Source organism: Corylus avellana, chromosome ca5 (assembly GCF_901000735.1).
Source record: "Corylus avellana chromosome ca5, CavTom2PMs-1.0".
NCBI classification, from domain to species: Eukaryota; Viridiplantae; Streptophyta; class Magnoliopsida; order Fagales; family Betulaceae; genus Corylus; species Corylus avellana.
In genome coordinates this window covers 3018074-3044432 of record NC_081545.1, presented here as the reverse complement: position 1 = coordinate 3044432, position 26359 = coordinate 3018074, and the positions used below count along the sequence as shown (strand labels likewise).

General features: G+C 35.6%; 4 protein-coding genes across 5 annotated transcripts in view; all 4 read right to left on the bottom strand.

Moving 5' to 3' along the window:
• The window catches only part of LOC132181545 (glycosyltransferase BC10-like), a 6372-nt gene extending 4917 nt beyond the window's left edge, over positions 1-1455 (bottom strand). Inside the window, exon 1 of the mRNA XM_059594800.1 lies at positions 1423-1455. Within this exon, the coding sequence (XP_059450783.1) occupies positions 1423-1455 (33 nt within the window). The remainder of the gene's footprint in view (positions 1-1422) is intronic.
• Positions 1320-4792, bottom strand: LOC132181544 (glycosyltransferase BC10-like). Its single transcript, XM_059594799.1, has 10 exons — positions 4535-4792; positions 4271-4387; positions 4071-4171; positions 3823-3894; positions 3413-3494; positions 2592-2672; positions 2334-2384; positions 2149-2232; positions 1785-1931; positions 1320-1630 (listed from the first exon to the last, which is right to left on the bottom strand). The coding sequence occupies exons 1-10, from the start codon at positions 4790-4792 to the stop codon at positions 1484-1486; spliced, it is 1140 nt and encodes a 379-aa protein (XP_059450782.1). The 3' UTR covers positions 1320-1483.
• A 1844-nt stretch (positions 4793-6636) lies between these two features.
• Positions 6637-9627, bottom strand: LOC132180494 (uncharacterized). The gene is made up of 5 exons (XM_059593343.1): positions 9320-9627; positions 8589-8745; positions 8011-8061; positions 7800-7892; positions 6637-6897 (listed from the first exon to the last, which is right to left on the bottom strand). Exons 1-5 carry the CDS (start codon positions 9466-9468, stop codon positions 6838-6840), a joined length of 510 nt encoding a protein of 169 aa, XP_059449326.1. The 5' UTR covers positions 9469-9627; the 3' UTR covers positions 6637-6837.
• Positions 9628-10660: 1033 nt separating this feature from the next.
• Positions 10661-24370, bottom strand: LOC132180493 (CSC1-like protein At3g21620). Of its 2 annotated transcripts, XM_059593341.1 has the most exons (12): positions 23977-24370; positions 22030-22377; positions 21607-21753; positions 20887-21022; positions 18308-18409; positions 16346-16465; positions 16103-16183; positions 15248-15588; positions 14419-14664; positions 12985-13309; positions 11578-11811; positions 10661-11318 (listed from the first exon to the last, which is right to left on the bottom strand). In XM_059593341.1, exons 2-12 carry the CDS (start codon positions 22341-22343, stop codon positions 11064-11066), a joined length of 2301 nt encoding a protein of 766 aa, XP_059449324.1. In that variant the 5' UTR covers positions 22344-22377; positions 23977-24370; the 3' UTR covers positions 10661-11063. The 2 variants fall into 2 exon arrangements, with proteins under 2 accessions (XP_059449324.1, XP_059449325.1); XM_059593342.1 differs by lacking the exon at positions 23977-24370 and having other exon boundaries at positions 10662-11318; positions 21607-21712; positions 22030-22107.
• Positions 24371-26359: the final 1989 nt, after the last annotated feature.

The window sequence follows — 26359 nt, the reverse complement described above, 5'->3', positions numbered from 1 at the left end:
GGGCCCGCTCGAGCTGGTCGTCGTTGGAGCCTAGGATGAAGGGGCTTGTCGGAGACTGGATCCGAGGAAGGAGCACCCTCTGCTTCGCGTTCGGGCTTAGGATTTCGGCCATTGAAGCAACTGTACCGAGAAATTTAAGCCTCTCTCTCTCTCTCTCTCTCTCTCTGGCTTGGGTTTTGGATTTGTCAGAGTGAAGGAAATGAAACTGAATTTGCCCTCCAGTTCGTATTTTGAATTTTGGGAGCGGAGGCTCTTAAATCTAAACTACATGCCGTTTGGTATCTACCAAAAATGAAAACTTACGCCTACCCATAATAAACTACCATCCTATTTGCAATGTCTCTCCAATTTTAAAATATTGTAATGTGTAGAGTTATTCTACCGGCCCTTCTTAGTGATGCCTACGTTAGAATTTTCTGTTAAATCTTAACAAAAAAATAAAGCAAAAAAATAAAAATATTCATTCATAAAAAATAATAATAATAAAACCCACGGGAATTTATATAATTTTTTAATTTATGGTCAGTTGTATTTTCATAAATTTTATGGAATATAATGGATATTTTACATCACATGATGTGTTGGTGGTCTAAATTAACAACAAATTTTAATTGTAGGGAGTAACTGAAATTTTGGATCTGGTTTTAAATATTGCATTTTATAAGAACATTTACAATAGGCTCTTTATATTTAGCTTTTCTCTAAAAATCTAACAAAACTCATAAAAACATCAGTTTAACAAGCTTCATTCTTTACTTTATATTTAACTATTGTCATAGATGCTTTATACATTTCAAGAGCCAAAAAGTTAAAGTTATATAATTTTTTAAACTTATTCTTACTCTCCTTTCTCTTTATTGGTTTAAACGAATAAAATAATAATATTTAACTGAAGTAGAGAAATGTATAAAGAGTTTGATATTTGACTCATTTTAAAAGTGGCTTTCTAAATTTGATAAAATGATTTTTTTCCTCAAATTTAGCTTTTATTTGAGGAGTTCATGGCGAATGCTCTTAATACTGTTCAATTTGAATTCCCTGACTGATTTTAAAAGTGGCTTTCTAAATTTGATAAAATGATTTTTTTCCTCAGATTTAGCTTTTATTTGAGGAGTTCATGGCGAATGCTCTTAATACTGTTCAATTTGAATTCCCTGACTGATTTAAAGTACTTAAGAATTTTCTCAGGTGTTAGCAAAATATAATCCCTGTGGTTAACTGACAGAATTTCTCATCCAATCTTCATCTTGTCTCTTGTTTCCTCTTCCAATATCCTTTGTTCAACTATATAGATACTTGTACAAATCTTTATAGTGATTTGGTATAAGAAACTGCTTGGTGCAACTACAATAAAGCAACAACATTCTGCAAAAATTTTCTATGCCACTCCCCAGTACTTCAAGAGTTGCATATCTTGGTTACCTTTTTCTTTTCAAGGTAAATGGGGTCATCCATGGCCTTGAATTTGATAGTGTATGAGTAACTATGGACTGAGAAATCCTTCATTCAAAAGGCGGATGGCCGCCCAACATGTGAACTTTCTTGCAAATAAGAAACATGGAGTAATCTCAGAATTGATTCTGCAGAATTCGGTCCGGTGTTCAGACTCATAGTAGACATGGTTGATATCCTGCATGTCAGGAAATGGATCATCATCAAATCTTCTGCAATGATATCTACATTATCTATATCCATATTTTTGTGTGGAACATTTGCTTCTGATGCATTGTGGCATATGCTTGAAAGTGTGTAAAAATTGGACCAAATTTGGCAGGAGAATTCACCTTTATTTCTTTGGTTTTGTGAGGGTTTGCATCTGCATAATCAAATGTGATAGGGTGCCAAATTCTTCTTTTCTCTCTTATTGCAGACTGATTCCATGAGGTGTAGGTTAATGTTCTTCTTTCAAGTTCTCCTTCAAGCCCTCTCATCTTATCATAAAACACAAACAACATAATTTGAATGAAATTCCCAAAGTGAAAATTTCTTTCTTGATAGCCATATTATATGTCCTATAATGGAGACTAAAGAAAATGCAGAGAACACAATGTTTATCTATGCATATGAAAGAAACATTATCTGTTCTTTTTCGTTTTCATATGAAACTGTAAATTTGGATATAATTATAGAAGGAAATGAATTTCTTACTGCAAGTAATGTCTGCACATAATGTTCATCTGGAAAACAGTTGTGGGGCTTCAGCCATGGGAATAGAAATCTGAAATCAATGGCCTGTTTGCACAAAAGAGGGCATTTGTAATTGTGTGCACTTCTAAAAGGCATGAGGTAGAATCATCTTGTTTTCCATCTAAAAATTGCAAGTATTCACTTACAAGAAAGTTTAGAATTCGGCTTCTCTTCGATAAGTTTTTAGGCGGCCGTCGCTGAAAAGTGAAGGATCAACAAGTATGTTGTGATTGTTTTGTCTCAAACAAAGGAATTTGACTGATGGCAAATGACTTAGCAGCTAGAAATTGCATTGCTTTCATCATAAAGTAGATATTGAACCGTGTCAGAGAAATTCATCACCTACTTATAATTGCTTTGAAATAATATGAAATAGGACCAACAAGGTGTCTTCCTGCATATACCTTGCAAAATTTCCTGAAGACAGGAAAAATAATGTCATCATCCACAATAACTTCTGCGTGTCTTCTAACCAAAGTGATCCACTGAAATCACCATAAACAAAATCTCATTGTAGACTGGTTATAGGAATCAATAACCAGAAAAAGAAAATTCTTGCAATCGTAAACTATAAACACAATTATGGTGATATGAAGGGTTAACTTCCAAAACTTCAGTTTGTGTTGATAGTAGTAAAGTCCAAACAACGCCTAATTAAGCTTGTGTACCTGGACAAGAGTCCGTTCAGCTTTGAGATTTCGTAGGCTAAAAGTGCAATTTTGTCCATAATCCCGGAAAATGTATCGTTTGGTAGTGCGTTTTTAAAAAATTGCAGTTTGAAAACATTTATAAAAAAAAAACTGTGCTTTCAAATCGTAAGCAATTGAGTGTTTTTAAAAACACACGACTTTAAACACTAACTTCCGATTTAAAGACCAAATCGCGATTTTACTAAACGCTTAATTGCTTTTTTTAAAAATCGCTTTTTAAAAATTGCTATTTTTTAAATCATATGTTTTAAAACAGCAAATCCAAACGGAACCGCGAAGCCATTCCTTTGAAATGAAGACTTCCAGAACAGAATCAGAAATTAAGTGAAGGAATGGGCTAAAAGGTTGCTGCCCAAGAAATTTGTAAGTGGTTGAATCAACTCAGTGACGTAAATGGAGTATCAGTTCTGAGGGACAACTTTGATACAAAAGGTAGAACTTCATCTAACAAAACTGCAACTCTTTGATGGGGGTGGTAAGAAGTAAGAACAAAATTAAAAGGAAAGATATAAAACCTGGGATCCTTTCCGCCATTTTTCCTCTGGTATAGCAGGTGACATCTTGGGATTGTAGCGACATTCTTTGGCATCAAGAAAGCTACAACACAGTCACATAAAACTCAGCTTAATTTAGTCTTTCTTCCATATTTGCAAGGACCATCAAAGGAAGGAATTTCATTCTCAGGACTTGTTTGGGTGTGCATTTAAAGAGCCTAAAAGTACGTTTAACACTCAAAAAATCCGTTTGAAGCAAAAAGCATCCGTTTAGTAAAAAAAATTAAAATTGTTTTTAAATGTCCAAAAATAGCAAAATGTATTAAGCTTTTGCCAAAAAGCGTTTTTTAATTTAAAAGCTCTATTTTTCAAATACAATCCAAAACATGCTAAACATGCTCTTATGGTGGTAATAAATTCCTTCTTAGTACCTGTCGACAAAACTTTTTGGAGAAGACATCACCTTATTGTAGATGTACCCAAAGTTGTACAAAGGGACACAACTGTAAACACAAGCAAATTATGAAATCAAAAGCTCACAACTGATAGATATCCATTTTGCTTCAACTAAATGCAATTAGCAAAAGAAAGACAAAGAAAAATGATACTTTATCAAAGCACAAAACAAAAGCATTAGCAAAGTGGCATCCAACACAGAAGTTAGACAAATTGGAATCACCTATCAGAGAGAAGAACAAATCTCCGGTTGGCTGGATCATCAAGAGCTTTATCAAGTAATAACCTTTCTGCCTCTATCATGCTTGATTCTCCCCACACTACCTGCCATATGAATATACAAATCTATGTGACTCATTCCGTTTGGATGCCAAGAAAATGCAGAGAAAAAAAAAAAGATTAATTCCATTCAGGTCGCCATACCTGAATGCTATTTTTTAACTGTCGGCCATAAAAGAAAGGTGAACTTGTTGTCGTCTCATCAAACACAAAACCGGGCTCCGAATGAATATAAATAGAGAAATTGGCAGCATCTCCATTCTGCAAAGCTCACAATGACAAAAACCCAGATCACAACAAACATATCAAAACCTCTCAGCAGAGTAAATTGCTTTCATATGCTTTTAGCAGTTAAAATAATCACAACCCATTACGGCGGTTTCCTTGAAATAACAAGTTATTAGAGACCTTGAAGAAGGCAGCCCAGAGAAAATCAAGAGGAAGGTGCCGGCGAACGAGGAAGAGAAAAGCAATCTTTGGAGGGCCTTCAAAGTGATCATCACGATGATTGCTTGGTGTTTGGAGCTTGGAGTACTGAGAGAGCTGCGGAATATTGAGAAAAGCCAGCAGAGAAAGCAGGACACAGAGAAAGATGGTGAGTTTTGAGCAAAGCCTCCAGACATGGCGTATGGGTGATGATGATGATGATGCTTTCTTCTTTTTCATGCCTCACTCCTCCCTCCCCTTCAGTGCTCTTTGTGTGTGTGTGAGAGAGAGAGAGTTGAATGGGAAGGTTTTTTAAGGCGAGAGAATTAAGAACAGAAGTGAAACGTTAACAAGGAGAGAGCATTGAGAGAGACTGTTTGGTTTTTCTGTCTGTTTTCTATAAGGTTGTTACAAACTACAAAGCAATGACAGTTTCTTTCCTGAGAAAATTCCTCCAATTCAGAGTCTCCTTAAGAGCATGATTCTCAACTACACTTTTAATAGGATTAATGTGATCATGTACTTCAAGAACCGAAATTTAATAGATTATGTCAGAAGAATTTTCTCCATCAATAAACAAATGGACGTAGGACCTTATTATATATATTATGTCAGAAGAATTTTCTCCATCAATAAACAAATGGACGTAGGACCTTATTATATATATATATATATATTCCAAAATCACACTATATATGTTTAGATCCATAAAAGTAAAAAAAAAAGAAGGAAGTGAGGGTCTATCTCACTTTTGTAGAAATAAATGTGCCTTGGATCATGATTCAAATAGTTTAAGTTGAAATTAGTCAACTGCCTTCTCATATGTACTACCTTTATTTTTTTTAATATTTACATTTATATTATGTTTTCTTTTATATTTTTATCAAATGTGGCGTGTCTTATTGTTATTGGTGCTAATGCGACACATTCACGTTTTACGTAATAATTTCAAACAAAAGTTCGGGATGAAGAGTTATTTGCTACATATGATTAGAACAAGTTTTAAGTCATTTTAAAACCCTAAGAAGATTATTGCAAATCGGTCAAATTACATGGACTGATTTTGTATTTGTTTTCAATAAAAAATGTAACACAAAATGGCGAGAACAACAAATAGGCGATGTACCATTCTTGCTGCTACAGCTATGTAGGTTGACCACTCACTTCCCTCAAAGGCTATATAGGTACTTAAATGCTATTCAAAATACCCCCGGTCCAGGCCAAGTTATAAAAGAGAATCACAAAAAGATAATATGGGTTCATTGCTTAATGAAGTACAAATGATGAATTAAAGAGGAGCCACGAATGATAGTTTTCCTATTCATTTTGCTTACTCAAGTACAAAATTGTGAATTAAAGAGCCCATGAATGGTAGTTTTCTATAGGAAAAACTTTACTTTAGCTTTATAAACTTTCACGCAATTTGATAAACTCCCTTAAACTTTCAAATTTATCAATTTGGATCTCTGAACTTTCAATTGCTATCAATGTAGACTCTTCTGTCAATTTTAGCATTTAAAAATACCAAAAAAGACCAAAATATCCATAATTTTTATTATTATTTTTTTAAATAAAAAAAGTTTTAGAATTAAGAGTAAAGTTGAAATTTTATACAAAAGTCAAAAGTATAAACGTCATGTAATATTTAAAATCTGATAGAGGGGTTTACATTGAGAGCAATTAAAAGTTCGGGAGTCCAAAGTAAAAGATTTGAAAGTTCGGGGAGATAAAAGTTTGTCAAATCGTGTGAAAGTTCAAAGGGTTAAACTAAAGTTTTTCTTTTTTTATATGTGAACTTAGCAAAAGCCTAACATGAAATTAACAAGTTAAAATCAAACGATCTGATCCAACGTACACCACTCGAACCTGACACGTGACATATACTACTGATAATTTTTAACACAATCCACAAACGTTTAATTAAATGAGTCAAGAGTATGGTTTAGCCCATTTATTTAAATGAATTGAGTTAGGTTCACATATACATTATACCCATAAATCAACATGACTCAAGCTGACACGCAATTGAATTTACACCCCTAAACTTTTCTATTCATTATGCTGAATGAAATAAAAATGATGAATTAAAGAGGGGCCCAAGAATGGTAGTTCCCATTCATTATGCTTAATGAAGTACAAATGAAGAATTACAAAGGAACTCAAATGGTATGGCTGAATAGGAGCCCAAGAATGGTAGTTGCAGTATAAGAGTATCCACATTACAAGTATGCAGTTTACATGTATCCAAAGTGAAAAGGATGAAATATTATTTGTCATCTGATATCCTACTTGGAATTTCTCATCAGAAACGCTACTATGCATCCCAACACAGCCCCAGCAATAACCTGTATCAGACCAAATAAAAGGATATTAGCACATGGATGTCGATATATTTATGAAAGAAGAATAAAATTTACTTAAAGTTTCTCCCTCATAGCAGAATGGTCATTCAACTTTGCCCTTAGTACTAGGGGTGATAATTCATGTTCACGGCATCGGATTGTGTCGAAAAATGGGTATAAAACTATATAGGTCAATCCTAATTCAGCCAATTTAATTAAACGGTGTAGACCCTCAACCCTAACTCACTAATTTCATGTTAGATTCGTGTCGGGCTCGCAGCTTGTGTCAAAAATTGTCTGCCCTGCTTAGTATCTTTACATGTGCATACATTTTTTTTTTTTGATAAGTACATGTGCATACAAGCAACATGTATCTGCTCTCAAGCCTTATACAGTACAAAAATAAGGGAAATTATATTAGTGGTCAAGCCATATATGCAAATATTCCATCCTTTTCCCTTGTCCCCTGAGATCTTTCCAGAATAGGGAAATGATGTGCACTGGTTACTTGGCAACTTGAGAGAGAGAAAGAGAGAGAGGGAGGGTAAGAGGGAAATGAGTTATGCACAAACAGGAGTCTCAGGAAACAAACTTCATTCTATTTAAGAGCCAAGTGCTATTTTTTTTTTCCTATTAACTGACAAGTCAAAATCCCATTCTATTGAACTGCCAAATTTTAAAAGGTGCATCAGATTGCATATATGCACTGGTGCAAACATATTGTTGCGAACATATACGCCTTTTGAGTGACTAACTTCCAGCAGATATAGTAGCATAATATCATGTTCAAGTTGAATGCTCGGTTGAACCAGTGACTTCAAAATAAATCATGAACACCTAATGCATAAGACGTTAAAGGAGAAACACTAACAATTGAAATGAAGTTCAGCAAGATTGCAACAAACCTGAAGTGGAGTATGCCCAAGTGAATCACGTAGCGGTCTTATGTTGGATAAAGGATGTTCTGATGGAAGCTCACACACGATTTGATTCAGCAACTGCAATGAGAACCATATAACAATTACAGGGAGCAACACACAAAAAGAAATTTTAATCATGCAAGGCGTGTCCCTGCAACATAGCTAAAAGCAACCGAGGCTCACACGAAGAACTTACTTCAGCTTGGCGACCAGCATGAAGTCTGACCCCTGTGGCATCATACATCACCTGAAAATATCTTGAAACAATCAATCACCCCCCATCTTGCACAATGAATACACAGCAACTTTTGGAAGTTAACCAATTCAGAAAATGATAAGAAGACATAACGCAAACATGAGAACATTCACGACACCATGAACCAATGACTTAAAAACATGGTGATTTGATATTCACAAGAATCTCAACATTTTTGACTGCTTGTATGCAACCTGAAAGTGCTATTTTGAATCACATATTTCACACTCCTCTAAAACAAAGGCTGGTGGGTTAGAAGCAAGGGGCAACTATAGTTAAAAAAATAACACTATTGATGCCCTTTTGCAGGCATTTGACAATTGATCAAACCAGATCCCTTATTATCTGCCAATCTTGTATCAATAGGAGCCACCAAGTAAAGTTCATACCAAGATTCACAACCTTGCTAATTGGTGCACAATTGGGTCATCTCAGCAACCAAAAATATGCTAGAATTGTGCATAATCGGGCCATAACAGGACAATCTCGTAAGTGAAAAAAGGTTATGAAGTACATACAACACATGCCAAGACCACTGCAATGGCAAAAGCCGGTCCTCCTGTTCCTTCCTGTAGGCCTATAGCCACTACTAAAGCCGTCACAGTCGCGGAATGTGACGAAGGCATTCCACCAGAATCAAGCATCCTTTTAGAATCCCATCTCTTTTCTTTATACCTGAGCATCTTAGAACAAACACAAAGAAATAAATTGAGCTAATATTTCAAAAAAAAAAAAAAAAAGGCTAAAACAAAATCTTGGGCGTGTCATTATGCAAGTAAAGTGCATGACTTTAGGATCTAAGCCTCAAGAAGTCGATCGTAAAATTCCTATTTTGTATGTAAATCGCTCTTAAATCCTACTGAGTAAACCCATAAACTTAAATAAAGCAAAAAAAACAAAACAAAACATAAAATCACTCTAAATATGCATACATTTCCTCTCAATTTCCAACCACCAAACAAGCACCAAAACAAATCCAAATCCAAAACAAATAATAATAATAATAATAAAATTGTGTGTCTTGCGATTTCTGACCCAATCCATCAAATAACGCGTTTTTAATCAAACCAAGAACAGAGATATAGTTTATCAACGAGTTTCTCTTCATGGGTGGCAATAATCAAACTACTACGTTTCGTAAGCATTACAAAAATCGTTTAAACCTCGAAAATTGCAAACCCACCAACAAATTTCCAAAATTTGAAACAAAAAACGTTGAAATTGAGAGAGAAAGAGAGATTGTGGGGACCAGGTGGTGAAGAGCTTGAGAAACTGGGCGAGAGCGCAGGCGAGGATGGCCGAGAGGAGAGGCAGGTTCGAAGGTAGCAAGGAAGTTGGTGCTGCTGCCGCTGACGACGTCGTTCTGGTCGCGTCCGCTGCAGTGATCACCTCGTCCATTCACCAATACCACTCTCTCTCTCTCGCTCCCTCCCTCTGTGAAATGTCAAATGTGATGGTCTTGACCAACCAGGACAGGGATATGGGTTGGAATGAGGTTGTCTGTCGTCTGAGTATTTTGGATTTTTATGCCTTTGGCTGTCAAAAAAAAAAAAAAAAAAAAAAAAAAAAAAAAAAAAAAAACAGAAAAATGAAGGGAGGAACAGATCTGGGGTGGAGATGATATGGGGATGTGGGTTGGATTAGTTGAGAAGAAAAGAAATAAAATAAAATAAAAAGGTTTGGAATTTTGAGGTTGGAGGGTTTGTGTTCAAACCCAATTCTACGCATCCATGCAAAGAGGATGAGTGGAAAGGATGTTGTTTGTCCACCAAGAAAATAACTAATCACTTTCCACATGTTTTTAACGTTCTCCCTTTGTTTTTGTTTTTGTTTTTTTTTTTTTGTTTTTGGTTGTTCTTTTTGAAAAAAAAAAAAAAAAAAAAAGAGAAAAGAAAAGATCAAAGTGCCTTTGGCCCCGCAATTTTGCAAACTGAATATTTTTTCAATAATCTTCTTGCAAGTGCCGACTCAAATTGTTAGTTCAATATGGACAAGTGAACGCCATAAGAACCATCTCACAAGTGCTTATTTAACGATTTTAAAAGTAGTTTAAGATGCAATTTTATCAAAATTTAACTACATTTTTAAAAAGTTGCATTTTCATTAACTACGTTTTGAAATTTCACTATTTTTTGTTTCAAACTGCACATGTTGAAACTACTAAACCAAACAAACACCGAGTAGATTACAATCTTTTAACGTATGAGGTAGCACTTTCGCTTAATGGTAGAAGTAACATACTAACATCACAATATTTGATACAATGACATATGATTACAAAAAAGAATTAGTATATGGAAAAAGAATTGTTAGGGAAGAACTTGTGAGGATAAACATATATATTGTTATTTAATCAAGAAACTTGAATAGAGAAAAATGAAAATTAGAGAGATTCACTTGGAAATCATAATTGGATTGATTCTAGTTTCTAGAGATGTTGCTTCTTGAAGTTTACCAAATAACAAAGTGAGCTGTGATAGATGGTAGTAACCATTGCGAAGATAGATAGAAAATATTGAAGCATGCATTTGAAATCCATTTGCTTCATAGGCATTACAAATGCATGCTCATTGGAATGAGAAGCAAATCATAATATAATCCCTTCAACTTGGCAGTCAGTGACCTAGCAAGACAAAGCATTCTCTGAGCACATATAATTTTTCGATCAGAATCCCGAATATCGATTTCTTTATGGTACATGATATGTACATATCAATGGACAATTGCAGAGATAATAAGGCTTAGCCCAAAGATTCTTGAACAAGGGAATCAAACTTCTCATATTCTACTGAAATCAAGTCACCATAAAAAGAGATTCATCCAACTTATACTGCAAAAGTCTCAACTTATCTGATGAGAAGCGGCACTACCTTATTTTGTCTCAACTAAAACAAAAAGGACAAAGCTGCCAGAAGAAAAACTGAAAACTATGTAATCTCTATACCTATTTTCTTCCTATTGTGATGTACAATGCAGCTGAACCTCAAAGGCTGTCAATGCTCCTGGACAGCTTCAGGCAGAAGGGATGATGATGAACCACTACGCTTGCTGGGAAATGGTGTACCCCTTCGAGATTGGCGCTTCGTTGGGACGAGGTTAGATCCCTGATCCGAGTCTTCTGAAGCTGCATCACTCTCACTATCATCTCCTTTCTTGAAAACTGGGTGAATGTATGCATTTTGAAGGAAGCCCTTCAAGTTCAGGTTCGGCTCCCGTGCACGTTCCAGGGTATCTTTCATCATTGCTTCCTGAAAAAATGTGTTTAAGAGGAGAAAAAGGGGTGAGTGAGATTTAAAAGATGATGAGATTGTTTTAAATTAAAATCATTCAGAAGTGCACATCAATGTCCAACAAACAAAAATGCTAGAACAATAGGATAAACAAAATAGATCATAAAAGGAAAGCAGCAGCAATATAACTCCATTAAATTATGTTAAGAAGTCCATTCAGCAAAAACGTTTTGTCCAAATAAACGAAAAAAGAAAAAAGAAAAAAACATGAACAAACCTGTAATGGATATCTAACAAAAGCAGGTTCATAACGGCCTTTGCAGAACCTATGAAACCATATGGTCAACACTGGGAGTGCGATGAGCAATGGAGTTGACCGAGCAGCTTCTTTTGTACTTAATAATCCCATTAGTAGCAACTGTGAGACAATTAGGGCAACTATTATGCGACCATGGACATCAGGCCAGAATGCAGCAGCACTCTCGTACTCCTGATTGTAGACATTTATAATCTGCAGATTCATACAAAGAGTTCCATTAGAGCAAAGCTTCCAAATCAAACCCGACAATATACAGCAGATCTTGTAGCACACATAAATAACTCCATCAGTATCAAAATAAAGTAAAAACAGTACCAAAAAAAAAAAAAAAAAAAAAAAGAAGAAGCATAGAGTTGGCTATGTGCAGCTAAAATTATACTGGTAGAAAGTTTAATCACAGATACACGATGTTGATTATTTGGATAGCTGCATTTATTCTGTAAACTATCAGTAAATTCAAATAAAATAATCATATCACCAGCCCCTTCAAATAAAAGCATGGAAAATCAATAGCCAAAAGCCTCAAGTGACAAAGAGCTAATAATTCCCACCATTTCTGATCTCTACAGAGCACCTATAAAATAGGGGATGAATCCAAGCATCCAAGAGAAACTAGTCCTACAAACAAACATTTCACAAATTTAATTGTCAATTTCTTTACAAATATCTGGCACAAACCCAAAATTGGAAAACAAACTATGAGTGAGTTACTCCGTCCCAATAAGACGTTTGGCTTAAACCCTTCTACAGAAAGCATGTCATCACACCAAGACCCATATTGACAAAGAGTGGGTGGAGCTCATAGCTTGTTATTTTAGAAGGGGAATCCACAATGCTAATCATGATACAATCTACTACTAGTACTTCGAATTGAAGTGAAAGCTAGAAGACTGGAATTTCAGATCAATTATGGACGTCAATCCACTATTCAGCAAATCACATTTTATTGATTTCAATGTTATCTCATTTAACAGAGGCAGAGATGAGCAAGAAAATGATGAAGCAAAAATCAAATCAAATCAAATCATCGGCTCACCCTCTTATGTTGGTGATATTCTTTCTTTTTCCTTTTAGTTTTATTTTTTAATTCTCTCTGACTCACCTCTTACTTGAGCGTATTGTTTGCAGTTTGAGGTTCCCAATTTCCCTGAAGAACTGAAAATACCTCGAATTGTATTATGGGCAAAGGGGTAATTAAATACATCATAAAGCAAATTGAGACAGATGCTAATAATAACATTCCTTCCTTGTTAATTACGTTAAAAATATATTCTAACTGTCCTTACATTACAAACATACAACAATGCCACATAACAACCTGAAAAAATCACAGAAACCTATTCTTGAACAAAGGGCTACTTTTACCTGATGACGATATACCATATATGCCAAGCCAAAGAATACTATGATGAAAGGAAGCAAAACAGGAGTCACCACGGCATAAACAAGGCCAAGTAGGAAATAGAGTTGTATTTGAGGTTCGCCAGTATTGAAACCAAGGCTTCCAGGATCCATTGCCTCTTCCCTATCCTTTTCAGTCTTCACCAAAAAAAAGTTTTTTAAGTGAAAAATTACCAACGGCTTCAACCTTAAAATTTCTCCGGCAACACCAGCCCACCCATCGACCATTATATAAGTTATGAAGAAAGTTGCCTTCATTGGAATGGACACACCTATGGTCTTTGGGATACTGCACAATTAGCTCACTACTGTTATGTCACAAATCATATCAAAGAAGCACTCAACAGCAGCTAAAAAGCATGTGTATATATATATATATATATATATAACACACATCAAATATGCTAGATCAACCTATGGCAATTATGTAAGAGAAGAGAAGAATTGTTGTGTATGTTGTGAGATTAGCAAGATAACTTTACAAAAAGGGAAACTGAGGAAACACTTGAGTAAAAAAGCTGGTGGAAAAATGATTTTATGACAGTACATGATCTCAGACCACATAAAATCTACTCTAAATCATGTAACTCCTGACAGATCCCCTCCCCCGACATGCGATTCCTGCATCACTGTGCTACACTTGTGTTTTGGCTACATTATTTTTTTTAAGATATAAAAAACACAGAACATACCTCTGTTAAGGCACATGCTTTCATATCTGATTTTGATCTCCTATTCATATTCAATTAATAATAGATTCATGCAAAGATAAAATTCTCACCTAGATTCCAAAAATTTTAAGTACGAAACCCAAGTTTCATTTTGAGACACATATTTTCTTAGACCTTTCAAAGGACCTACAAAACACTAGATAGAAGGGTTCATAATCAAATAAGCACATATATACAAGGGAACTTTAAAACTGGGATTGCCTGGAGAGGGGGGAAGGGGGGGTGGCTGGTCCCACTTTAATTTTGCAGTGGTCAAGAATCAAGATGATTATGTGAAAATTGTATCATTTCATTCAGGGTAAGCATACAATGGACATAAGAGACTACTGACAATGTACAACGAACAAAAGTGTGACATGCAAACTCATCTGAGCACCTGCAACTGAATTACTACACCATCCAGATGGACGAATCACAGATACTAATTAAGATAATTTCACTTGAGTGCAACAGTTTGCAAGTTGATTAAATTGGTAAAAGTGATTATCAAACTGATTGAGATAGCTGGTAATGTCAATGAGACCCTAACAAATACTGATGCTTCTATAATACATAAAAATATATGAAAACATTTTGACCCTTCTAACAATTATAAAGTTGCCATATTTTAAGCAATTACAAATGTTTAAAAATCACAATGCATGGTAAATAAATGAGAAGGACATACTCATTTGCTGACTGGTTCATGAATTCATGAAGTTGTTGAAATGCAGCTCCAGTAATTATGCTCCCAAGAAAGACATTGATAAATTGGAAAATATAATATCTAGTTGCAGATCTCCTCTCTAGAGCAGATATGCTTATAAATCCTTCAAATTTTGACATATGCATCAATATTGAGGGTAGAAAAATGAGAAAAATCTTCAAAGAAATCCCTGGAAGGAAACCTTGGATTAATGACTTTACGCTTTTTCTGCAAGAAACAAAAGAGGCTGTTAGTAAATGTTAGTAGTATAAGATAACGATGTTATAGAACAACTGGGCAAGGATTGGGAACAACAATCACGAACAAACACATAAAAACTATTGAGGTAGTCAAAACTTGATATATGGAAACAGTAATGCTTTCTAAATGCTGTCTGTACCCTCAACCTACCACAGACTAACAAATTACAATTACCAAACAGGAAGAAAATCCTACAAACTATATTCACTTGCAAACAATAAGCTAAGAATAGGGGGAAAAAACAACCCTAAGCCAAGTCAAAGGCACAAATGAAGTACAACATCTACTAGTAATGGTGCATCTTTGCTTCTCACTAACATGCCTGGACTGCTGTGCCACTCCTAATCTCACCTTTCAGACTCTAATTACTTTATCCTGCATTTCTTCTCTTTTTGTCTTTCATGATATGCCAAATGTCAAAAAGATGATGCCATTAAAGAAGACAATGATAGATTAGGTACCACTCCTAATCTCACCTTCCTTAGTCTTTTAATTTTCTCCTAATAAACCAATATAATAATGCAAAGAAGAAGAAGATGAAGACACTCACAATTCAATTATGGGCCTTAGAAAAGGGAGTGCTTTCTCAATACCCTCAATGTTTGCAAGCGACTGTACAAATGTAATGGGGATCATAAAAAAGATGGTAAGGAAGAAGAAAGCAACAGCAACAATAAGCCTCCTAATTGTGAGAGAAACATATGGAATCGCCAAGTTATCCCAATATACATCACACGGCTCTGGAGCCCACTCAGTTAACCATATAGTAGGATTCCTGGATTGTTGAGTTTGTGCACAAACAGCTGCACCCCATCGAGCTTTGAAGGAAACAAATGCTGCTGGCATGATTGATTTAGGATTGTTCGTAATCTTATCTCTCTCTGAGGCAATCTGACAGTCATAAGAAAGACATAGTATTAAACATATGCTGTCAAATCAATGCGCAACTCAATTGCAATCATGTCACTGACATGGTAAAAGGAATGCCTTAGAACAGAAAAAAAAATTTCCTGAAGGTTTTTTAGCACTAAAATCCCAATAGAAAATTAATATTAGTCATGGTATATGTGAAAGTATAAGGTAGTACGAAACCACACATAGAATCAAGTGACCAACACAAGCTCGGCTTATAAATGGGTGATGTATCACAAGCACTGGACCGGGGCACTACAAAACCTGTTGGCTGATGGACTTGTAGCTTCAATATAGAATGGAAAACGTTTATGGAGTGTAAATAACATAGAAAGTCATAATTTCAAGAAACCCATGTAAGAAACTAGGAAAAACCTGACATTACCCTCTTTAACTTCAAGTGATGAAGAATTCTTGTGTACTACTTAAGACAGTATATGCTTTCCAGGAAGTCAATTAAGCTTACTCAAGATGCTCAACGAATACTGCTTACCGCTTCTGATAGTCCTTCAATCTTAGATGTATATAAGTCAATTGCATCCACCCTCTCTCCACATAGACCTAGAAAACCAGTCTGCTCGTATGACATTAGTTACCAAAAGTGAGAAATATGACGGCAATTGTTCTTGTCATTTGAGTATGAAAAAACACTAGTCTGAAAGATATCCAAATTAGAAAGAACAAAACAAAAATGGAAGGAATCGTACATAGCACCAACCCATTGGCAGTGCAATACCTTTGTTAAAGGCCTCGTAGATTGATTTCTGGAATATTTAAGTTGATAGAAGTCAAGCCAGTTCCGCAATTTTTTCTTCTCCTTGACTAAATCAGAAAGTTTGTTTGCATTGTAAACAACCTGCAGGAATATAACTAGGTAATAAACTATACCAAAGAAAAATAATCCTTCATACAGTAACGGGTTTGTAAACTTGTGCATTTAGAGGTCCGATAACATAGATACGCATATGTAATCTATATAGCCCAATAAAAAATAAAAATAAAAAGACTCAAAAGCAAAAACAAAACCAAAATTTCTGATTTGGTTAATGGAAATTAGACATGTGGCCTCCCTTTTTCTCTAAACTATCTATATCCTTAAACCTAACACTATTCCCTTGAAATGGTTCACCAAAAAAAAAAAGTCGGGCTAGTCTCCAAATTTTTCTTCTTTAATTCCAACCCCAGACATGGCATGATCAAAAGCACAATGTTTGAATGAATGAAGGGAACTTTTATTTTTATAAGTAGAGCAATTTATAAAAAAGCACAAAGCGCCCCCTATGTACCTATGTACACAGGCAATATACACAAGAAGCTCCAAATAAGAAAGAAACCCCTAAGACATGGCAAGATCAAAAGCACAATGTTTGAATGAATGAAGGGAACCTTTTTTTTTATAAGTAGAGCAATTTATAAAAAAGCACAAAGCGCCCCCTAAGTACACAGGTAGTATACACAAGAAGCTCCAAACAAGCAAGAAACTCAAGCCCTCAACCCAAAGCCCTCAAACCCAAGCCCAAAACCCATAGAACAACAAAGCCCAAAAACTTCCCGAGGCACTCAATGCTAGAAAGCGTGAGTCTTGCCTTTTCCCAGCCTAAAGGATGCTCCCTTAGCATCATAGTTAATGGAGCATTCTATATTCAGAAGCTCCCTTCTGCCCTTCACCTTCCTAGGGGTAATCTCTAATGTGGCATCGATCCCCTCACACGGATCCCTCATCAAAGTCCAATCCAAACGGGTGGCAGGGAGAAAATCACCCAAAGGGTAAGGAAATTCTCTGTCTTCCTCACCCCAAAAATCCTTGTCTTCCTCACCCCCATAATCTTCATCTTCTCCACCCCAAAAGTCTTTGTCCTCCTCTTCGCTATCCACCAACTCCGAAGGACTAACCAAACATGTCACCGCACCAGAAGAGCCAGTCGGGCCACTGAACGACGACATTGCCTCTACGATCAAGCTATCGTCCATTTTCAAAAAGCAGCTACCCCTCATCTTACAGTTGTAGTGCTACATTGGTTTGGTCTGCAAAGACGGGGGCCCCAAATCAAAGGCCCAAAGGAACAATAGGAGGGGCCAAACCTGACTCTACCTTGCTCGACTCCAAAGCAACCGGGGGTTGAGGGTTGAGAAATCCACTCTGACGAATACTCTTTGCCGGCTTAGGGTTTCCTCCATCACTGGGCCGAGCCACCACAGTAGAAGAAGGGGCCGAAAACAGAGGTTCCGGTGAGATCTGGACTATCGCCGATGACGAACTAGCACCATCAATGGCATCCCAACTCACCCGACCAAACCCAACAAAGGCCCCCGCTGAAATCAATCAAGCTATAGTTGTCCATGATGGAACAATGTCAATCAAACTGTAGTAATGAGAATAACCCCGCTCCATATTAAAATCACAATAATTACATCCCATACCTATTCTTTTAACTGAAGATACACACCAAGTAGGGAAAAAAGGAAATTGTGAACATGTGCTGCAACAGTATCCGCATCCTTTACATATTACATATATAGACCATAAATGAAAATACAATCATATCTTCATTGTCAGACTAAATCTACATGTGGATGTATCTATGATTGTGTATCCATATGGTGAATGCATATACTGTATGCATGCATCCATATGTGTTTTTCAAGTATGTTTGTGTAGTTACTTAGTCTGTTTGTATGGAGAACTACAGGATCAAACCTGATAAGTAAGATAGTGTTCGGGATGGTTGACCAGGAAAAAGTGCTCCACAAGCTCATTAACTGACTCGTCTGGATCTGGTGGCACATTTCTTACAAGTACCTGAAAGAGAAAAAAAAAAAAAAAAAAAATCAAAATTTCAAAATTTAAATATCATGGAGCAAAATAGTGCAAAGTTTGTCTGAAACACATGACCACGGTATTAGTGGCAAATTTGTTGTTGATTTGGAAATCATTTTCTTTTGGCTAGAATTTTCCACTTGCACCAAGCACCAAAAAAACGGAGAAAGTGTTTTATGCTGAAACGGACAAAGCCTTAGAGACATGCATATGTTTTACCTTTACTATTAACCCTATTCACTGGATGCATAGATATGCAATCCTTTGTATCTCAATAATGAAAGATTTAAAGTGTATAATAGACCGTAATATGCACCAGAAAGTATAAAAATAAAACATTGCCATTAATACCCCCATCTAAGAAACAAAAGGAAAAAAGTAGATAGGAATTAATTAGCCCTTACTAAAATGCTCTAAAGTATACAAGAGGACGCCTGAGTAGAATGAGAGAAAAGGACAAGAAAGTCTTCCAATAAATCAAACTCAGTGGGGGAACTAGATGAACAAACTTCAAAGCCCTCAATTTTCTGGGACTGAAGTGATGCAGCCATGGAGCAAGAGTTAAGTTGATGTCTTTAGAGTACTTTTTCAGTTTCTGCAGCTTAAGAGCTTTTCATGTGTTCGGCCATCATGTGATGTCCAATTGAAATACGACGGCACTGACCCAATCGGGGTCAGAAGGCCAATTGCAACCTCTGAACCAACCATGCAGGCTCAAAAATCGGTTTAGAAATCGGGTAACCAAGTCAGCATTTGAACAGCTCTAGATTGAAGCAAGACCGATATGCTTTCAAAACTTACGCTAAGTGTCTTAACAATTAATTAATTAATTAATTAATTATTATTATTATTATTATTATTATTATTATTTTTGGGTTTCCTTTCATGAGTTATGCCAAGTTTTATAATCAGGGGTAGATTTGTAAGTTTCAGCAATTCTTGTGAATTTAGGGAGCTTTAGAACATGTTTGGGATTACGTTAGGGAGCTTAAAAATTACTTTTAATATCTAAAATACTATGCCTAACAAATAGCTAGCATGTTTGGTAATAAATTTCAAAAGTATTTCTTTGACTTCTTACTTTAAAAATGGTCAAACGCACTTTTGAGAAAAGCTTAAGAATGAAATTTTTTCTAAAAAGCTCTTTTTGACTTTATAAGCTCTATTTTTCAATGCAATCTCAAACATGCTCTTAGTAATTGAGTCAAGTCTAGAATCTTTGGGTCCAATGTAGTCTATTATTTAAATCTTTGATCTATAAGTCAAATTAGGAGTTCGAGTCCCAGTAAGTTGAGCAAGAGTCAATTACCTATACAAATATGTTTAATTGTGCTCAAAGAATTCATACTTTCATAAATGGAATATTGAATGATTTTGAGTTTGAGACACATTGGGCTTCTGTGCTTCTCCCATCTCTCTTCTTGACTACACCTGTTCACAGCCAAAGAACAGCCCCTTTGAACTTCTCTTTCTCTACTTAAACATGGCCCTTCTTTGACACACTTAAAACCCTGAAAACAGCCGCTGTCCAAATGTTTCCAGCAACCTATTTGCTTCAAGCAAAAAAATCCATTTAACCCTTTTAAAAATCTTTTACTTATATAAACCTTGAAGACATCATTTTATAATCCCTGGCCCTAAAACCCCAACTTTTGACCCTAATGCCATCTACAAAACACATAAATAGATTCATCTATATCTGTCATACGTCATAAAGACAAAACAGACAAACAGAGACCCAAGTCTGCAATGGAGGTCTTTCAAACACGACTCTTTTCTGCTTCTAAAAAAAACATCTCACTAGAAAAACCAAACCTCAAAACCCTCAGTTATCTGGAAATGAAGACAAAACTGAAATAAAATAAACAATTCTGTAACATAGACCTTCCCAACAGGCTCAGCATCTTAGATAGAAAGCCACAGGGAAAGGCTTCTAAAAGAAATATCTCTCAGAAGCCACATGCAAAAAGAAGTAGGATAAGAAAGCAGCCAAATCCAAGCTATTACCCGACAGAATAACTATATCCAAACAGTCTAGGCTTAAACGAAATGTTTACGAATAATTCACACCCCCGAGAAGGAATATGATCTCTAAATATAAAATCCGCATAACCACTTTAACTGAAGCAAAAATATGAACAGCCAACTCTCCAGATGGCCCCACACATCATTTATCCTCCTCAAGACAGCACAAAGTAATAAACTTCCTAGTATATATGATTGCACTTGCACATGCAAAGAGTTATACTTGAGTGTACTTATTCAGTTATCCCCCTATTCATATATACCTAAAAAAATGTTAAAGGACTCACATCTTAAGAAAGTCACATTTTTCACACTGATTGGGCGTCTGAACCCCACCCAAACCATTCAGATGTCGTGTGAACTATCATGCTAAACGACTTGGCCTTATGGCCCATATAAAATTAGTTTGATGATACAAAATGTTTTGAACTTACTGTGAACTGATCAGGGCGCCGTTGTTCTGATGCGAGAAAATGCAACCTCATTGATGCAACTATCTCATACTCCTTTTTTAAAACATAGCATGTCCAGAAGGTAAAAGCATAAGCCATTACCAAATGGGTCCAAAATCTGCAACAAACATTAGATATAATTAATTGACAGATCTCATGGGAATGTTATTGCATACTAGGTCCATTCTATGCACAAATTTGCATTGCTATTGTCCACTCCCTAGCCAGTACGCTAGTAGCCCAGTAATATACTCATCAAACCAAAAAAAAAAAAAGAGTTACAGATCACCAACATCTTTAAATGTTTTGTTGGACAAAAGAAGAAGTAATCAGTATGAGAAAAGTAATTGGTGGCCAAATTAATGCTCAGAAAGATAGTGGATTTATATATCAAAATCACCAAGACACAAAACAATCATTCAGTCACACGATTCCTACTTCCATTGGGACTTGCCCAAAGGTGTAATATGCTAGTAAAAAGTTTTGCAGCTGACAAAATTTAACTTACAGTACTTAATTCTAATTTAAGAATCAAAAGGAGATAATTTATTATTACTGTCTAAATGTAATACAGGACAGCTACACTGAATAATGAGAACTTAATCAACAAAAAGTTCATCAATAACATCTCACCAGGATAGCATGAGAAAGATATAAAGAATAAACAAAATACAAAAGAAAGCAACAGAAAGTTCTGCATACCTGTTAGATCCAATTGGAATGTTTGAAATAGAAAGCTTATCTATGTCACTGTATTCTAAAGTTGAGTGCTCCAAGGTGCCATTGGTCCAATTGACAGGTACCATGACTGCAAAACCCAGGAATGCAATAGGAACAAAAATTTTTAGCCTGCATTTGATAGCAGAAATGGTAGAATCAGTCCAAGAGTAAGAAGTAACAATCAAAGTCAGAAGTAGGAGAAACATTCAGCTGGAAACGTTATATCCTCCCAATACAAAACGATATTCCATGCAGGAAAGAGAATTCCACAGAGTATAGTAGTCCATGAAATGCAGAATAACTACCCAAAACTCATTGGGCTGATATTAGACAATGAAATGGACGGTAAACATCCAACATTGCTAGCCCTGCAAAGCTACAAAGAAATGATCTTTTAGAGCATACCCTACTAAGTAGATCCTCAAGTAAACAGCAGAATCCAACCCGGCATGGTTAATTAGCTCAGGTTCTGGCATTTGCAATGCAGCAGGCATCCAATTCAAAAACCTGACATACGACCGGAAGTCCAAATTGACGAACTTGCCCACAAATGCACCAGCGCCCAGTGGACTGTTCCTTAAACCCTTCAGATACCATTTTGGAAAGTACACCCTATCGTTGATGGGTTGAAGCCGAAGAAAGGCAAATGCCACTAAGAAAGCAAATGCAGTGAGGATATTCATAGCTGCTGCAACTTCTATATCCTTAAGTGTAGCCATATTCACTCTTCAAAGAAAAACAGATTGATATTTCCTGTAAAAAGAAAAAAGGAAAAAACTGAGATTTAATGTAGATAACCAGGTAATATACACCTGAAGAATTCTTGCAATGCATCACTGTGGAAACAACGTGATTTTGGTAAAGGAGGCCCCCATCATCATGAGGGAACCAAAAATATGGATTGAGAACGTTTCACTTTCTTTTCCCCAACTAAAAGGGCATATGCCCTTTATCTAACATATAACGACTTCAGGCATGGCTAGCTTTCATAGTGTGACGGCCAGTGTGCACATGGCCCTGGAACAAATTCAACACCATTTATGGCAGACCAGAGATTACTAGTGATTCCGGGTATTCAGGTCAACATATAGAAATTAGAAATAAAGAAATAAAGAAATCCTGATAAAACTAGGCACTGGACCAAGATTGAACTAAGTTTCCCACGTCATCTCAAAATGTAACTGTAGAGCCAAATAACAAGAACTTGAAGAAGAAAAAAAAAAAAAAAAATTCGGTGCAAATCAACGAGAGAAAATCTTACAAGTTGGAGAAAAATAATAGGAAAACTTCTGGGAATTTCACTTTCAGAAAATACCGACAATTCTGATACTTAAACAGAGAGAGATTTCTTTTGTTCTTTTTTTTTCTTAAAAGATTCATTACAGAAATCAAAAAAGATGCTTGATGCTTCTATCAAAAAGTATTCTGAAATAAACTAGGTTTTGTACAATAATCCATCAAATCCTTGACGTGGAAGTATATAACAAATTAACTTCAAAATGCACAGAAACTAGGCACAAGACTGGAACCTATACATCGTCTGTTTAGTTGCCAAGAAAATGTGGAAAAGAAGAGAAATCATAAAATAAAAACTTCATCAGAACAACCACCATCTTAACAGTCAAATTTTGCTCCATCTTTCAGCAACCAAATTGAGTTCTGATAAATGTAAATTCTTGAGAATTTCATTAATCTATTATATGTGAAGACAAAGCTATTTGAATTTTCTTAGCTGAGCAAAGAAAACAATTAAAATCCTAGAAGGGAAAAAAAAAAAATTAAGTTTTATTGCCTTCTAGTTCCTCTCATTTTTCAGCATCCGAACAACAGTGAAATCCAAAGATGAAATACTCAGAACTAAACAGCCATTGGATTAAAAACTTAATATATATATATACCAACATATATACACATTATACAAGATCACTAAAAATCAAAATTTCATTTTCTCAGCAATCAAACAGATCGTAGAACCCAAAAATTCACACTATTACAAGACACTCATTAGAGTTCGAAATTTCTTAGCAACCAAAAAGCCGTCGGATCCAGTCTTTTCGTTTGTCCTCCGATTTCTTAGAAACCAAACATACACAAGACGCAAACTTTTTCACACTCTTACCTCTCTATATTTACGAATTCCACTCACAAATACAATATCACTAAAAATCAAAATTTCATTTTCTCAGTAACCAAAAAGACAGTAGAACCCAAAAATTCACACTATTACCAAACAGTCATTAGAGTTCGAAATTTCTTAGCAACAAAAAAACCACTGGATCCAGCCTTTTCGTTTTTCCTCTGATTTCTTAGAAACCAAACAAACACAAGACGCAAACTTTTTCACACTCTTACCTCTCTATCTTTACGAACTCCACTCACAAAGCAAGAGCACTCGAAAACCAGAGCTCCAAACGCAGCGTTTTCCGGTACAATGAGAACGGTGACTTTAATCTTCGGCGTGAAGGAACCCAAAACGCAGCGTTTTGGAGTAAGAGCAAGAGATCAGAAGCAGAACGGTCTCAAACACCTCACAGAGTCCTCGGAAAAAGGAGTCAAAACGCAGCGTTTCGGAGTTCAGTAAGAATTACTGCTTTAATGAGCGAAGAAGAAACAGAGCCACCGAAACGCAGCTCTTTTGAGCTCAATGAGAATAGCCAGAAGCGCATCACACTGTGGGTACCGGAGGGGAAAATCCTCTGCGGTTGTCGTTGTCTGGTGAGCAGAGACGGATTTAGGGGGACCGGCAGTGCCCTGGTCCCCCAAATTACAAGAAAAAAAATAATAATAATAATTTAAGGAAAAAAAATAATTTAAGATAAAGAAAATAATTTAAAGTATTTTTTTTCTCCCTCCCAAAAAAATTTTGGCCCGAGTCCCAAATTCAAAGCCGGCGAGGAAAGAGCCGTGCTAGGATGCGCCCTTTTTATTTGCTTTTCATAAAAGAAAAGAGAAGAAAAGAGACGGCAAATATGCAAACAGCGTAAAGATAGCGAAACGACGGCGGTGAATCGGGGCTGAGGTGGCACCGGTGCGTTACACCAGCCGCTTCTCAGGTGACGGTTTTTTCTTTTTGTAATTATTGATGAATTGATTACGTTAAAAGCAGAAGGACCACTTGGATTTAGCTGTCGGCGAAATAGGGCATATGTCTCTAACGGCTACTTCTTTTTTGTAACGTCAATGTCTTTTTCCTGCTTTGACTTCCTGTAGAGTATGCAGTAGTTGTTGGATTTTGTCAACATTTTCGGAAAAAAAAAGGTCGGTGTATAAAGTGTGATGTTGGCCACGTGTCCAAAGAGAGTAGAGTTAGATACATACAATGAATTTATGCCACGTTGCCCACGATGCAAAAATAGGTGAAATTAAATAAGTTCATATTTATTTATATCAAATATTTATTATCATAGTTACCATATTTACTCTTGACAATGACAACTCGGTATTTATCATATTTGTATTTAACGTATTTTTCCATATTTTAGCTAGCATTATTAACATTTCAACTGAGTTATTTTAATTAAAACTAAATATAGTAATAAATTTTGATATGGCAAAATCTTAATCATTTAATTATAAAAAATGTTGAGACTTAAGAAATCTTGGTAGAATTGGGGAGGGATCAAACGAACCTAAGGATTATTTTGGAATAGGGGAGATTTTATGGTTTAAATTAAACTTTACAGCATCATTAAGTGTCACATTATTTAAAGATTTTAAATAACGTAGCAACTAAGCAACATATAATAATTCTCTCTATTTCAAGTGAAATGAACTATTAATGTTGCTCATAGTTTAGTTTTTGCACTCTTCCGATTTAAAGTGTTATGTAAATCTATTTTTCATTGTATTGTAGGAAAGGAATGAAATCTATTAAAGAATAGGATTGTTGCATTGATTCGAAGATTAGGTTTCACAATGGCATGGTATTATCTCAAACTAAGATTTTTGTCTTTTGTTTTTTTGCAGATTTCTCTTAAGTTCATAAAATTTGAATTAAATCCTCAAATTAAATGGTATCCATTTGAGACACACTGAATTGAAAAAAAAAAAAAAAAAAACACATAGAGCTTGTCCCCCCTTCTTTGTCCGACTGTCCATGTCCCTTTTCATCCCACTGGTAGGAGTGTTTGGCAGTCTCTTCTAGTCTCCATTTTGGTGGTTTTGTTTTAGATCTAGATCCAGTTCTTCATACTTATATCTACTTGTCTCAGCTAGCTTCTCCGCTTTTCATCGCTTTTGCGCTGATCAACCAACGGAGTTTTGTGTGCGAAGTGTGTTTCTCATCCACCGATGCATGGATCTCATGTGCCAAGTCGTGTCTTCTCAGGATATCTACTATGACGTGCTCCTCCACTACTGCTTCTAGTGGGGCTTCTGTTTTTTTTTTTTTTTTTTTTTTATTTTTGTTATGGCAAGACGTGAATTGTTTCCTGACCTTTGGGCCAAGGAGTTTTGAGAATATGGGTTACCTATGTCTTAGATATAGTTTGCCTGAAACAGAGTTGTTTCATAATTAAAGTTGTACATGTATTAGCGAAAGTTGATGTTATAGATAATATTTGATTGTAAGAATTTTATGGTTGTATCTATGACTTTGTAAGTTCATAGCATTTGACTATGTTTTATAGTAAGAGTTGTTAGGCTCTTAATCTTTTATCAATTAAATCTAAAAAATTCTCGTTCAAAAAAAATTGAAAAAAAAAAAAAAAATCTTCTAATGGTTATAAATACCGAG